This window comes from Somniosus microcephalus, chromosome 6 (genome assembly GCF_052327205.1).
Source record: "Somniosus microcephalus isolate GS21.2 chromosome 6, FLI_Smic_1.0, whole genome shotgun sequence".
Classification (NCBI taxonomy): domain Eukaryota; kingdom Metazoa; phylum Chordata; class Chondrichthyes; order Squaliformes; family Somniosidae; genus Somniosus; species Somniosus microcephalus.
Window position 1 is genome coordinate 275563545 of NC_140992.1, and position 13993 is coordinate 275577537.

Here is a 13993-nt window from a genome sequence, read left to right on the forward strand (position 1 = left end):
ATGGGGGGTCTCAGGGTCTAACAACTTTATTGAAGGGTCCCAGGCTCTGGGAGTGCTGGGGGGAGCAGTGTAACATCCCCACCGACACCTGGGAATCCCTGGCCCAAGACCGCACAAAGTGGAGGAGAAGCATCCGGGAAGGTGCCGAACACCTCGAGTCTCTTCGCCGGGAGCAAGCGGAAGCCAGGCGCAAACAGCGCAAGGAGCGCACGTCAACCCAAGCACCCCACCCACCCGTCCCTTCAACCACCGTCTGCCCCACCTGTGACAGAGACTGTCGGTCCCGCATTGGACTCATCAGTCACCTGCGGACTCATTTTTTAATGTGGAAGCAAGTCATCCTCGGTTCCGAGGGACTGCCTAAGAAGAAGAAGAGTGGTCTGGGAGCATAGACGAGGGAAGTTCTAGAAACAATGGGGCAAGATCCTGGGTTCCTGGGATAGGGATTTGGGGAAATATGGGAATGGGGGCGGGTAAGTGTCAGGATCTGGAAGCATTAAGGTATTTCTGGGATCAGGGAGCACTGGGAAGGCAGTCTAGGGGTTTGTGAGCTGTTGCAGTTAGTACAGTGTCTGCAACGGCGATATCCCACAAAACTCAAAATTAAATAGTTCACGGGATCTGATGGGAAAGTGGAAACTACACAATAGCAAAATTGATTTACACGCTAACAACACAAACAGCTTCATAGAAAAGTTGGATCAGGTTAGGTGGACTTCCAGAAATAGGTGGACTTTCTCTATCATCCTCCTATAGGATCACAGTTCCATAGCGCACCAGATTGGTTCCTGGGATGAGAGGGCTGTCCTACGATGAGAGGTCGAGTAGAATGGGCCGATACTCTCTGGAGTTTAGAAGAATGAGAGGTGATCTCATTGAAACATACAAGATTCTGAAGGGGATTGACAGGGTAGATGCTGAGAGGTTGTTTCCCCTTGGCTGGAGTGTCTAGAACTAGGGGGCACAGTCTCGGGATAAGGTGTCGGCCATTTAAGACCGAGATGAAGATAAATGTCTTCACTCAGAGGGTTGTGAATCTTTGGAATTCTCTACCCCAGAGGGCTGTGAATGCTGAGTTGTTGATTATATTCAGGGCTGAGATCGATAGATTTTGGACCCTAGGGGAATCAAGGGATATGGAGATCGGGAGGGAAAGTGGAGTTGAGGTTGAAGATCAGTCATGACCTTATTGAATGGCGGAGCAGACTCGAGGGGCTGTGTGACCTACTCCTGCTCCTAATTCTTATGTTCTTAAAATGGACCATTCGACCCATTATGTCTGTGCTGACTCTTTGCTAAAACTAATCCCGCTGTCTCCGCTGCGGCCTTTATCTCTCTCTGTTTTCAAACATTCCCCCACTTTTCCCTCAGAAGTTGCACTGCTTCAGTCACTTTCTGTGGCAAAGCGTAAAGGAATTTCTCCTAAACTCACCCCTCAGTCTTTTGACAATTTGAAGTTGATGGCTCCTTGTCACTGAATCACAGCCAGAATCTTTCTCTATTAAAACCCTGCAGCATTTTAATAACTTCTTGTTAAACCTCCTGCTCTGCCCCAGTGGAAATAGTCAAGCACATCAGAGAACAGTTTTGCAATAACTATGGTGGCACTATCTGTGGCACAGTGCAGTAGGGAGCCACGCAAGATACCAGAGGGCACGGGCATCATTGAGTCTCTTTGTGATATGAGTCAGCACCCTCAGGAGAAAATTAGGGTGTGTTGGGGGGTGGGGGAGTTGAATTGAGAGGCATAGTCACACCACACATTGGCGCACCAACAGAGTGACAATGGAAATTGTCCTCACACTGCAGCCAATACTGGGACATTCCCCAGTGGTGAGTCTTCATTGAGAAGCAATCCTTTGCAACTTAGTGGCATGCTGAAAGTCAGCCCAGGGTGGCTATTAAGAGCCAACCGCATAGTGCACGCTGGAGCCATGTGTGGGCCGGACCAGGTAGGGGTGGCAGGTCCCCTTTCCCTGAAGGACATTAATGAGGCAGTTGAGTACATTACCAGCGTTGCCTGGCGTATTGAGTTTGATTGCACAGCTTGCCATGGTGGGACTCGAACTCATGACTCCATGGATGCCACTTGAATAGAATAGTCACTGCGCTAGCCTATCCACGAGTCACCACGTTGAGAAGACTCAATCTTGGCTGTGCCATGAGGACACTATGGAGGTGAAACACTTCCAAAATGGGGGTGCGAGATGGCCGTAAGCGGGCAACTCATCTCAGGAGCCTCTCCTGGTGTTCTTCCTGGCTGGGCCCACAGCATCAATGGAAGAGGTCAAGCAACAGCTAAACAAACAATGACGAGCAGGGAAAGGCCATCTGGTCCATCCAGCCTTTCCCACACAATTGCAAGCCCTCGTGCATCACAATATTTACACTCCCCCCCAACCTACTCTAAAACCATGTGATCTCCTGGGAGAGTTGAAAAAATTACAGAACCATAAAATCATAGAATCTTAGAAAGGTTACAGCACAGAAGGAGGCCATTTGGCCCGTCGAGCCCGTGCCAGCTCTCTGCAGGAGCACTCCAGCTAGTCCCACTCCCCCGCCCTTTCCCCGTAGCCCTGCAAATTGTTTTCCTTCAGATACTTATCCAATTCCCTTTTGAAAGCCGTGATTGAACCTGCCTCCACCACCCTCTCAGGCAGTGCGTTCCAGATCCGAACCACTCGCTGCGTAAAAAAGTTTTTCCTCATGTCGCCTTTGGTTCTTCTGCCAATCACCTTAAATCTGTGTCCTCTGGTTCTCGACCCTTCTGCCAATGGGAACAGTTTCTCTCTCTCTACTCTGTCTAGACCCCTCATGAATTGGAAAACCTCTATCAAATCTCCTTTCAATCTTCTCTGCTCCAAAGAGAACAACCAGCTTCTCCAGTCTAGCCACGTAACTGAAGTCCCTAATCCCTGGAATCATTCTCGTAAATCTTTTCTGCACCTTTTCCAAGGCCGTCACATCCTCCCTGGAGTGCGGTGCCCAGAATTGGACACAATACTCCAGTTGAGGCCGAACCAGTGTTTTAGAACGGTTCACCATAACTTCCTTGCTTTTTACTCTATGAAGCCCAGGATCCCATATGCTTTTTTAAACCGCTTTCTCAACCTGCCCTGCCACCTTCAATGATTTGTGCACATAGACTCCCAGGTCTCTCTGTTCATGCACCCCCTTTAGGATCGTATGCTTTTGTTTATATTGGGGCAGTAATTCCTCCCCAAACGCGTGAGTACGGAAGGGGTACTCACGCGTCTGGCCGGAGGAAATGCCGGTTTTCAGCATGCACAGCGCATGCGCTGAAAACCGGCATTTCCTCTCCTCTAACCCAAGAGGTGAAGAGGCTAGCGCGTGCGCTGTAGGGGGCAGCGCGTGCGTCTTGGATTTCCTGTGTTTTGGGGGATTTGCGCATGTGTAAAGGCCTCCGGTCTTTACGCTTGTAAAAAGCACACGTAAGCATTTATTTTTACAGGTAAGTGGTGTTTTAGTGTAATTTAGAATTTTTTTTCAACAGGTTTATTATTTTAAAAAATCTACAATAAGGTAAGTTTAGTTTTAGACCCTTTTTATTAAAAATTTATTTTTTTCAAAAAAAAAATTATTGTTTAAATTATTTTTTTTAACTTATTTATACTTAATTTAATGATTGGGATGTTTTTTAAATTTTTATTTAAAGTTTAAATAGTGTTTTGGGCCCCCGTAGTTTTCATGAGTTTGACAGTTCTTACTCTCAAACTCATGAATGAACCTTCCCCTCCCCTGATTGGTTGTACAGTGCTCACCTGATCCCAGCCGGCACATCGCACTAACTACGCCGCTGGATCAGGTAAGCACTGTGCGCTGACATCTGAACCGGGCCTGTCACAGGAAATGCAAGCAGGCCCGGGCTTCAGATGTCAGCGCGCAGGGTGAGTGCAGATCGGGGGCTTGCACGCGCGGCAAGCCCCCGACACCAAGTTCTGGGCCAATGCCTCTCCTCATTCTTCCTACCACAATGTATCACTTCGCACTTTTCTGCGTTAAATTTCATCTGCCACGTATCTGCCCATTCCATCAGCCTGTCGAATTCTGGAGCTTGAGCTCCTCCAGCTGATGACACTTGCTGCACATTTGGTTGTCCAGGACATGGGAAGTGTCCTGGAGTTCCCACATGCATTCCAGGGGATCGAGGCGCCCTGCCATGGCTCTACTTAATAGACTATTAAGTAACTTAACAGAAATAAACTTAAGAATTTAAAAAATCCAACCGCCAACTACTCACCAATCAGCATCCTGCCTCCCGCTGACATCACTTACCTTGCTCCCTGACGCTCGCGCTCCCTCCGGGCAGCAGGGCCTACCGTTATCTGCGGCCGCTCCTCTCGCTCGCCCACAGGTCCGCTCTCGTGTCTATTAACTTAGAGACCTTGGGTTCTGTGGCTCCACTCCTCCTTTTCAGTCAGACGTCTCCACCGCCTTCCTCCTCTCCACCGATTCCTGCGCTCACAAAATTCCTCCACTCTGCTTGCGATTCATTTCGTTTGCGATCTCCAAGCTCTGACTCCAAGCTCTGTGCTCGAGCTCTCAACAGCAAGAACCTGCATTTATATAGCGCCTTTAATGTAGCAAAATATCCCAAGGCGCTTCACAGGAGAGATTATCGAAGAAAATTGGACACCGAGTCACATAAGGAGGTCTTATTAGGACAAGTGATCAGAAGCTTGCAGCACGGTGGCATAGTGGTTAGCACTGTTGCCTCACAGCGCCAGGGACCCGGGTTCGAATCCGGCCTCGGGTGACTGTCTGTGTGGAGTTTGCACATTCTCCCCGTGTTTGCGTGGGTTTCCTCCGGGTGCTCCGGTTTCCTCCCACAGTCCAAAGATGTGCGGGTTAGGTTGATTGGCTATGATAAATTGACCCTTAAAGTTAGGGGGATTAAGTACGTGGGGTTACGGGGATAGGGTGGGATTGGTGTTGGTGTAGGGGTTACGGGGATCGGGTGGGATATCTGTCGGTGCAGGCTCGATGGGCCGAAATGGCCTCTATCTGCACTGTGGGGTTTCTGTGATTCTGTGTGAAAGAGGTAGATTTTAAGGAGCGTCTGAAAGGAGGCGAGAGAGAGAGGCGTAGAGGTTTATGGAGGGAATTCCCCAACATAGGGCCTAGACAGCTGAAGGTACGGCTGCCAATGGTGGAGCGATGAAAATCGGGGAGGTGCAAGAGGCCAGAATTGGGGGAGTGCAGAGATTCCAGAGAGGGTTTAGAGCTGCAGGAAGCTACAGAGATAGGGGAGGAGGGCGAGGGCCATGGAGGGAATTGAAAACAAGGATGAGAATTTTAAAATCATGTCGTTGCTGGACCGGGAGCCAATGTAGGTCAGCGAGCACAGAGGGTGATGAGTGAGCGGGATTGGTGATTCAGCTGGTGAATGACTCTTGAGAGAACACTAGGAAGAACATTCTAGGCAGATGGGAAGGTCCAGGAGGAGAAGAGTCCACCAGGGCAGACCCAGAATTTAAAAAAAATGTAAATAAGAACGTTGAATCTCACAGTTGGAGAAAAGGACCCCAAACATTCAAATGTCTAATTGTGAAATATATCAATTGTCTTTTTCAGATACAATCAATGTGGCACAATGATGGAAAAACTAAATATGATCTGCGTGGAGAGGGGGTCGGAACGATTTTTAAGGTGGATCCTGACACTGGAAATATCGGTGTCTACAGACAGTTGGATCGAGAGAAGAAGGATCGCTATAAATTAGAAGGATTTGTGATTAACATAAAGTCTAAGAAGCAAGTGGGTCCTTCAACAAACTTTAGCATTCAGGTACTGGACCTCAATGACAACGCACCCATATTTAATCAAGACCCGTATAATGGAACTGTTCCCGAGATGTCCAGCAAAGGTAAGAACAAGGCGACTTGTTTCAACAGAGTAAAGCTCCCTCTACACTGTCCCATCAAACACTCCCAGGGCAGGTACAGCACGGGTTAGATACAGAGTAAAGCTCCCTCTACACTGTCCCATCAAACACTCCCAGGGCAGGTACAGCACGGGTTAGATACAGAGTAAAGCTCCCTCTACACTGTCCCATCAAACACTCCCAGGGCAGGTACAGCACGGGTTAGATACAGAGTAAAGCTCCCTCTACACTGTCCCATCAAACACTCTCAGGGCAGGTACAGCACGGGTTAGATACAGTAAAGCTCCCTCTACACTGTCCCATCAAACACTCCCAGGGCAGGTACAGCATGGGGTTAGATACAGTGTAAAGCTCCCTCTACACTGTCCCATCAAACACTCCCAGGGCAGGTACAGCACGGGTTAGATACAGAGTAAAGCTCCCTCTACACTGTCCCATCAAACACTCCCAGGGCAGGTACAGCACAGGTTAGATACAGAGTAAAGCTCCCTCTACACTGTCCCGTCAAACACTCCCAGGGCAGGTACAGCATGGGTTTGATACAGAGTAAAGCTCCCTCTACACTGTCCCATCAAACACTCCCAGGGCAGGTACAGCACGGGTTAGATACAGAGTAAAGCTCCCTCTACACTGTCCCATCAAACACTCCCAGGGCAGGTACAGCATGGGGTTAGATACAGTGTAAAGCTCCCTCTACACTGTCCCATCAAACACTCCCAGGGCAGGTACAGCACGGGTTAGATACAGAGTAAAGCTCCCTCTACACTGTCCCATCAAACACTCCCAGGGCAGGTACAGCACAGGTTAGATACAGAGTAAAGCTCCCTCTACACTGTCCCGTCAAACACTCCCAGGGCAGGTACAGCATGGGTTTGATACAGAGTAAAGCTCCCTCTACACTGTCCCATCAAACACTCCCAGGGCAGGTACAGCACAGGTTAGATTCAGAGTAAAGCTCTCTCTACACTGTCCCATCAAACACTCCCAGGGCAGGTACAGCATGGGTAAGATACAGAGTAAAGCTCCCTCTACACTGTCACATCAAACACTCCCAGGGCAGGTACAGCACGGGTAAGATACAGAGTAAAGCTCCCTCTACACTGTCCCATCAAACACTCCCAGGGCAGGTACAGCACGGGTTAGATACAGAGTAAATCTCCCTCTACACTGTCCCATCAAACACGCCCAGGGCAGGTACAGCACGGGTTAGATACAGAGTAAAGCTCCCTCTACACTGTCCCATCAAACACTCCCAGGGCAGGTACAGCACGGGTTAGATACTGTGTAAAGCTCCCTCTACACTGTCCCATCAAACACTTCCAGGGCAGGTGAAGCGCGAGATTCGATCAGAATACCCGCCACTGAAGCCCCCTCACAGATGCCAGTGGCCCACTCTGGCCATCCAAACGGCCCGGTTCCCCCCGCAGTCTGGGATGTGTGGGGGTGAGGTGTCCGTGGCCTGCGGCTGGTGTGGGAGAGGCGCTGCACCGCCACTTTTCCTTTGGCAATGTTGCGCCACAGAATTCCAGACCATTAGGCCTAGAAATTCGGTGGCGCCCCATTTGGGGCGGCAGTCTCGCCAGGGCACCGGAAGTACCGCCCCGGAAGGAGTCGCGAGCGCCCGCCGGAAATTCAGTTTGAGAGCCCCAAACGGAAACGCGGCGCTGCTAGAGGCGCCCGCATCCGTCTTGGGGCGCTGCAACTGAAGTTCGTAGCGCAACGTGCCGCAGCACCACACGCTGTGGCACGGTGCGCTGTGGTACTGCAGGCCTTCCTCCCCTTCTTAAAGGGGAGGGGCCTGCTGCAGCGCGATCTAAGATCGCGAGTGCCGGCAAAAGAGCCCGGCACCGAGGAGAAGTGCCGGGCTCTTGGGAGACAGCCGGCACAACGCCGGGGCGGGCGGGGGAGCTCAGGAGGCCGGGGACGGCTGCGCGAAGAGGTGCTGGCAGGCGGCCAGCAAAAAAAATGGCCGCCCCGCACCTCAGCGCCTCTACCGCTGCAGGTAGGCCCCCCTGAACCGGTCACAAATTGCGACCAGCGTTACAGCAGGGGGCACTACCAAATTTCACGATCGGGGTGGTAGTGGGGCTTTGCGCACACCGATGACACCATTGGTGGCAGCGCAGTGTTAACGGCTAGCGCTGCCATTAGCGCCCCGCTAAATTTCGCGGGAGGCGTGGCCAGTGGCGCAAAACCCACTAAGTGCCCCCTTTGGGCACTAACGGGTGGCGCAGCCCACTGAATTTCTAGGCCTTAGTGTTTAGTGTTAATGTTAATAACTCTGAAGCTATTTCTGATGTTTGCGTGGTAAGATTGGTCTTTGTTTTAGCTTCACGGTGCAAGAACAGAGAACCAACAAAACCAGCTGGGCTGGGGGGGGGGTGGTGGGGGGGTTTGGGGGAACAGGAGATTCCTTGGGCGTGACTGCAGGCAACAGACTAAATTTGCCTGGGATACCAAGGGACAGATGCTTAAGACCTTTCCTGTGACATTCCTAGAGTAGACACGGAGAGAGTGTTTCCACTTGTGGGAAAGAACTAGAGGGCATCAATATAAGATGGTCACCAAGAAATCCAATCGGGAATTGAGAAGAAACTTCTTTACCCAGAGAGTGGTGAGAATGTGGAACTCGCTACCACAGGGAGTGGTTGAGGCGAATAGTATAGATACATTTAAGGGGAAGGTTGATAAACATATGAGGGAGAAAGGAATAGAGGGTTACGCTGATAGATTTAGATGAGGAAAGACGGGAGGAGGCTCGAGTGGAGCATAAACGCCGGCATGGACTGGTTGGGCCGAATGGCCTGTTTCTGTGCCGTATATCCTGTGTAATCCTATGTAAATGGGTTAATGCCAAAAATGGAGGAGAGAGGAATGTTACACAAACGCGTTGCCCGTTCTCCGCTAATATTGCCAACAGAGCAGGTTTTGAGTGCGCCAGACGATAATTTGTGACTCTGCGTTATTTCTCCCACCCTCAGGGACCACCGTTCTCACCGTGAGGGCTGAGGACGCGGATGACCCAACCGTTGGCAAACATGTGAACGTAACCTACAAGCTCCTGAACAAAGAGGAGAATTTCTTCATTGAACAGATGGCAGGTAAGCAGCACTCGCAATCTAGTCTAACCCCGTGGGTCCTGAAATATTGGGGGTGAAATCGATCTCCTCTGGAAATGTGAGATGGGCTCGGAGCCAATCGGCAGCCCCCATTTACACCGGGCCTGATTGGATAGGAAAGAGAAATAGGACGCGGTTAAAACGGCCTGGTGATTTACTATCAGCACATCCAGCATTTCTGGCCAAGAGTAATTTCACCCTGGTTTTCTCGGTCTCCCATTTTCTGCTTTTTTTTCTTTACTTTCTTTCGGGCGAGACGTTAAACCGAGGCCCCGTCTGCTCTCTCAGGCGAGGACATAAAAGATCCCATGGGACTATTTCGAAGAAGAGCAGGGGGAGTTCTCCCCGGAGACCTGGGGCCAAATAGTTATGCCTTAACCAGCACCTAAAAACAAATGATCATTTATCACGTTGCTGTTTGTGGGACCTTGCTGTGCACAAATTGGCTATTGAGTAGCTATTTCCTGTGACTCAAAGTGAACTGAATCCAGGTTTTTTTTTAAATTCGATCCTGGGATGTGGGCGTCGCTGGCAAGGCCAGCATTTATTGCCCATCCCTAGTTGCCCTTGAGAAGTTGGTGGTGAGCCGCCTTCTTGAACCGTGTGGTGAAGGTGCTCCCACAGTGCCGTGAGGTAGGGAGTTCCAGGACTTTGACCCAGTAACGATGAAGGATCGGCCGATATATTTCCAAGTCAGGATGGTGTGTGACTTGGAGGGGAACTTGGAGGTGGTGGTGTTTCCATGCGCCTGCTGCCCTTGTCCTTCTAGGTGGAAGAGGCCGCAGGTTTGGGAGGTGCTGTCGAAGAAGCCTTGGCGAGTTGCTGCAGTGCATCTTGTAGATGGTACACACTGCAGCCACGGTGTGCCGGCGGTGGAGGGAGTGAATGTTTTTAAGATGGTGGATGGTCCCAGGTCCCAGGCTGTCTTGGGAATGCCATTTTGGTGTTTGAGAGTGGCATGTTCTCCAATTTTACGCCCCTCCTCTCACTGCCGGTTGGTGCCTCTCTGGATAGCAGGGGCCAGATCCATGTCCTAACCATACATTAATAACAGGACAGCAATGGCACAGCATGGTGCTACAGCCACATTGAAAGTAAATCCGTATTAGAATTTGTTTAGGATGTCAGTGCTGTAGATGCTGAGAGACTGGTTCCCCTGGCTGGAGAGTCTAGAACTAGGGGGCATAGTCTCAGGATAAGGGGTCGGCAATTTAGGACTGAGATGAGGAGGAATTTCTTCACTCGGAGGGGTTGTGAATCTTTGGAATTCTCTACCCCAGAGGGCTGTGGATGCTCAGTTGTTGAGTAAGGGAACCAGGGATATGGGGATCGGGCAGGAAAGTGGAGTTGAGGTCAATGATCAGCCATGATCTTATTGAATGGTGGAGCAGGCTCGAGGGGTCGTATGGCCGACTCTTGCTCCTATTTCTTATGTTCTTATGTAAAGAAAGACTTGCATTTCTACAGCGCCTTTTCACGGCCACTGGACATCCTAAAGTGCTTTACAGCCAATGAAGTACTATTTTGAGGTGTAGTCACTTTTATGATGTTGGAAACGCAGCAGCCAATTTGCAAACAGCAAGTTCTCACAAACAGCAATGTGATACTGACCAGATAATCTGTTTTTATGTTATGTTGATTGAGGGATAAATATTGGCCAGGACACTGGGGATAACTCCCCTGCTCTTCTTACGAAATAGGGATCTTTTACATCCACCTGAGTGGGCAGGCGGGGCCTCGGTTTAATGTCTCACCTGAAAGACGGCACCTCCGACAGTGCAGCACTTCCTCCGTACTGCACTGGAGTGTCAGCCTAGATTTTTGTGCTTGCGTCTCTGGAGTGGGACTTGAACCTCGCAGCCTTCTGACCGAGTAGGTGAGAGGGCTACCCACTCAGCCACAGTTGACATAAGGTTCTCATCCTACTGAAGCCATGGGAATGTCAACTGCGTTAGCTGTGTCTCGTTGGGTAGCACTCTCCCCGGTATCCTTACCAACATTTAACCAACACCAACATTACTGAAACAGATTATCTGGTTATTTATCACATTGCTGTTTGTGGGAGCTTACTGTTTGTAGCAGCAGTCACTGCACTTTAACCTGACTCATTGTATGTGAAGCACGTTGAGACATTTCAGCCGTGGCTCAGTGGGCAGCACTCTTGCTTCTGAATCAGAAAATTGTGGGTTTTAATCCCACTCCAGAGACTTGAGCTCAAAAATCTAGGCTGACACTCCCAATGCAGTATTGAGGGAGCGCTGCACTGCCGGAGGTGCCGCCTTCTGGATGAGATGTTAAACCGAGACCCCGTCTGCTCTCTCAGGGGGATGTAAACGATTCCTTGGCACTATTTCGAAGAAGAGCAGGAAAGTTATCCCTGGTGACCTGGGCCAATATTTATCCCTCAACCAACATCACTAAAATAGATTGTCTGTCATTATCACATTGCCGTTTGTGGGATCTTGCTGTGTGCAAATTGGTTGCTGTGTTTCCTACATTACAACAGTGATTACACTTTACAAAAAGTACTTCATTGGCTGTAAAGTACTTTGGGATGCCCGGTGGTCGTGTAAGGCGCTGTATAAATGCAAGTCTTTCTTTTTTTTCTTTTTATTTCTGAGAGATATGAAAAGGCTGCTACATCAATGCAAGTCTTTCTTTACAGAGCGCTTGTCTGTGATGAATCTCACTTACAGAATCGTAAAAGGACGCCCTTGATTAAAAATGTTTTTTTTCTTGTAGGAGTCATACGTGTAAAGAACCCTAATCTGGATAGAGAGAAGAAGAAAGACTATCAACTGATAGTCCAAGCCAAGGACATGGGTCTTGATCAAGGTGGAATGAGCTCAACGGCGACCGTGTACATCTCACTGACCGACATCAATGACAACGCACCCTTCTTCCCACACAGTAAGATCCTTTCCCACCAACCGGTGACCAACTTAGGACATAGAAACATAGAAGATAGGAGCAAGAGTAGGCCATTCGGCCCCTCGAGCCTGCTCCGCCATTTAATGAGATCATGGCTGATCATCCAAATTCAGTACCCTGTCCCTGCTTTCTCCCCATATCCCTTGATCCCCTTAGACTTAAGAAATATATCCAACTCCTTCTTGAATATATCTAATGAATTGGCCTCAACTGCCTTCTGTGGTAGAGAATTCCACAGGTTCACCACTCTCTGGGTGAAGAAATTCCTCCTCATTTCTGTCCTAAATGGCTTACCCCTTATCCTTAGACTGTGACCCCTGGTTCTGGACTCCCCCGCCATCGGGAACATCCTTCCTGCATCTAGTCTGTCCAGTCCTGTCAGAATTTTATAAGTTTCAATTAGATCCCCTCTCATTCTTTTAAACTCCAGTGAGTATAAGCCCAATCGACCCAATCTTTCTTCATACATCATTCCTGCCATCCCAGGTATCAGCCTGGTGAATCTTCGCTGAACTCCCTCCATGGCAAGAACATCCTTCCTCAGATAAGGCGACCAAAACTGCACACAATACTCAAGGTGCGGTCTCACTAAGGCCCTGTACAACTGCAGCAAGACATCCTTGTTCCTGTACTCAAACCCTCTCGCTACGAAGGCCAACAGACCATTTGCTTTCTTAACCGCCTGCTGCACCTGCATGCTTACCTTCAGCGACTGGTGCACAAGGACACCCAGGTCTCGTTGCACTTCCCCTTCTCCCAATCTATTGCCATTCAGATAATAATCTGCCTTCCTGTTTTTGACACCAAAGTGGATAACCTCACATTTATCCACGTTATACTGCATCTGCCATGTTTCTGCCCAATCACCCAACCTGTCCAAATCATCCTGGAGTTTCTCGGCATCCTCCTCACAGCACACACGCCCACCCAGCTTTGTGTCGTCTGCAATCGGAACAAGAGGAGGTCATTCAGCCCCTCATGCCCACTCCGCCATTCAATTGGATCATGGCTGATCTGTAACACAACTCCATTTGCCCGCCTTAGCTCCAAAGCCCTTGGTACCCTTGCCCAACAAAAATCTATCGCTCTCAGTCTTGAAAGTTCCAATTGACCCCCCATAATCCACAGCCTTTTGGGGGAAGATAGTTGCAGATTTCAACTACCCTTTATGCAAAAAATTTGATTCCTGATTTCCCACTCAAATGACCCAGCTCTAATCTTAAGAAGATATCAGTGACGTAAGAAAAGTACTCGGCACTTGGTCTGAGTATTAAACAAAGCTTTAATCAATTGTTTTTCAACATGGAGATCTAGTTGTCCTTCACTAGTTCCTGTTAAAGAATGTCCTGCACAAGCTGGGCCCGTGCCCGAGTATTTATACACTCCCTGGACAGCGCCACCAGCAGGCCGCCCAGTATTATTGCATAAGTCACTTTCACATGAATGACAAGATTCATGTCAATTAGCATAGATGCATTTAAGGGGAAGCTTGATAAGTACATGAGGGAGAAAGGAATGGAAGGATATGCTGATGGGGTGAGATGAAGAGGGGTGGGAGGAGGCTCGTGTGGAGCATAAACACCGGCACGGACCAGTGGGGCCGAATGGCCTGTTTCTGTGCTGTAGACTCAAAATAACTCTATGTCCCCATGTTCTTGAGTGAAGAAGAGGAGAAAATTGACAAGAGTGAAAAAGCAGTGTGGAAAAATTGAAGGTTGGCACCAATGGGTTCAGATAACCAAGGAGCCTTATTATGCTCCTCTCCCTTTTTGAAAGTAATTTCTCCTCTACCTCCTCCTCCCCACCCCCAGCCCCCAGCCAACCCAAATACAAATATATAGTCTTTGCTTGGTACTTACAGCATTGCAAACAACAGTGACTTTTCTTTGTTGATGCACCACTCAGCTCCTGACCTCATTACAGCCTTGGTCCAAACATGGACAAAGGAGCTGAATTCCAGAGGTGAGGTGAGAGTGACAGCACTTGACATCAAGGCGGCATTTGACCGAGTCTGGCATGAAGGAGCCCTAGTAAAACT

General features: G+C 49.4%; 1 protein-coding gene across 2 annotated transcripts in view; it reads left to right on the top strand.

Annotated features, from left to right (window-relative positions):
• Positions 1-13993, top strand: part of LOC147116727 (cadherin-5-like) — a 97598-nt gene that overhangs the window by 48250 nt on the left and 35355 nt on the right. For both annotated transcript variants that reach the window (XM_085991849.1, XM_085991850.1), the window contains 3 exons: positions 5596-5887; positions 8887-9006; positions 11767-11934. In XM_085991849.1, coding sequence (XP_085847975.1) covers positions 5596-5887; positions 8887-9006; positions 11767-11934 — 580 coding nt within the window. The remainder of the gene's footprint in view (positions 1-5595; positions 5888-8886; positions 9007-11766; positions 11935-13993) is intronic.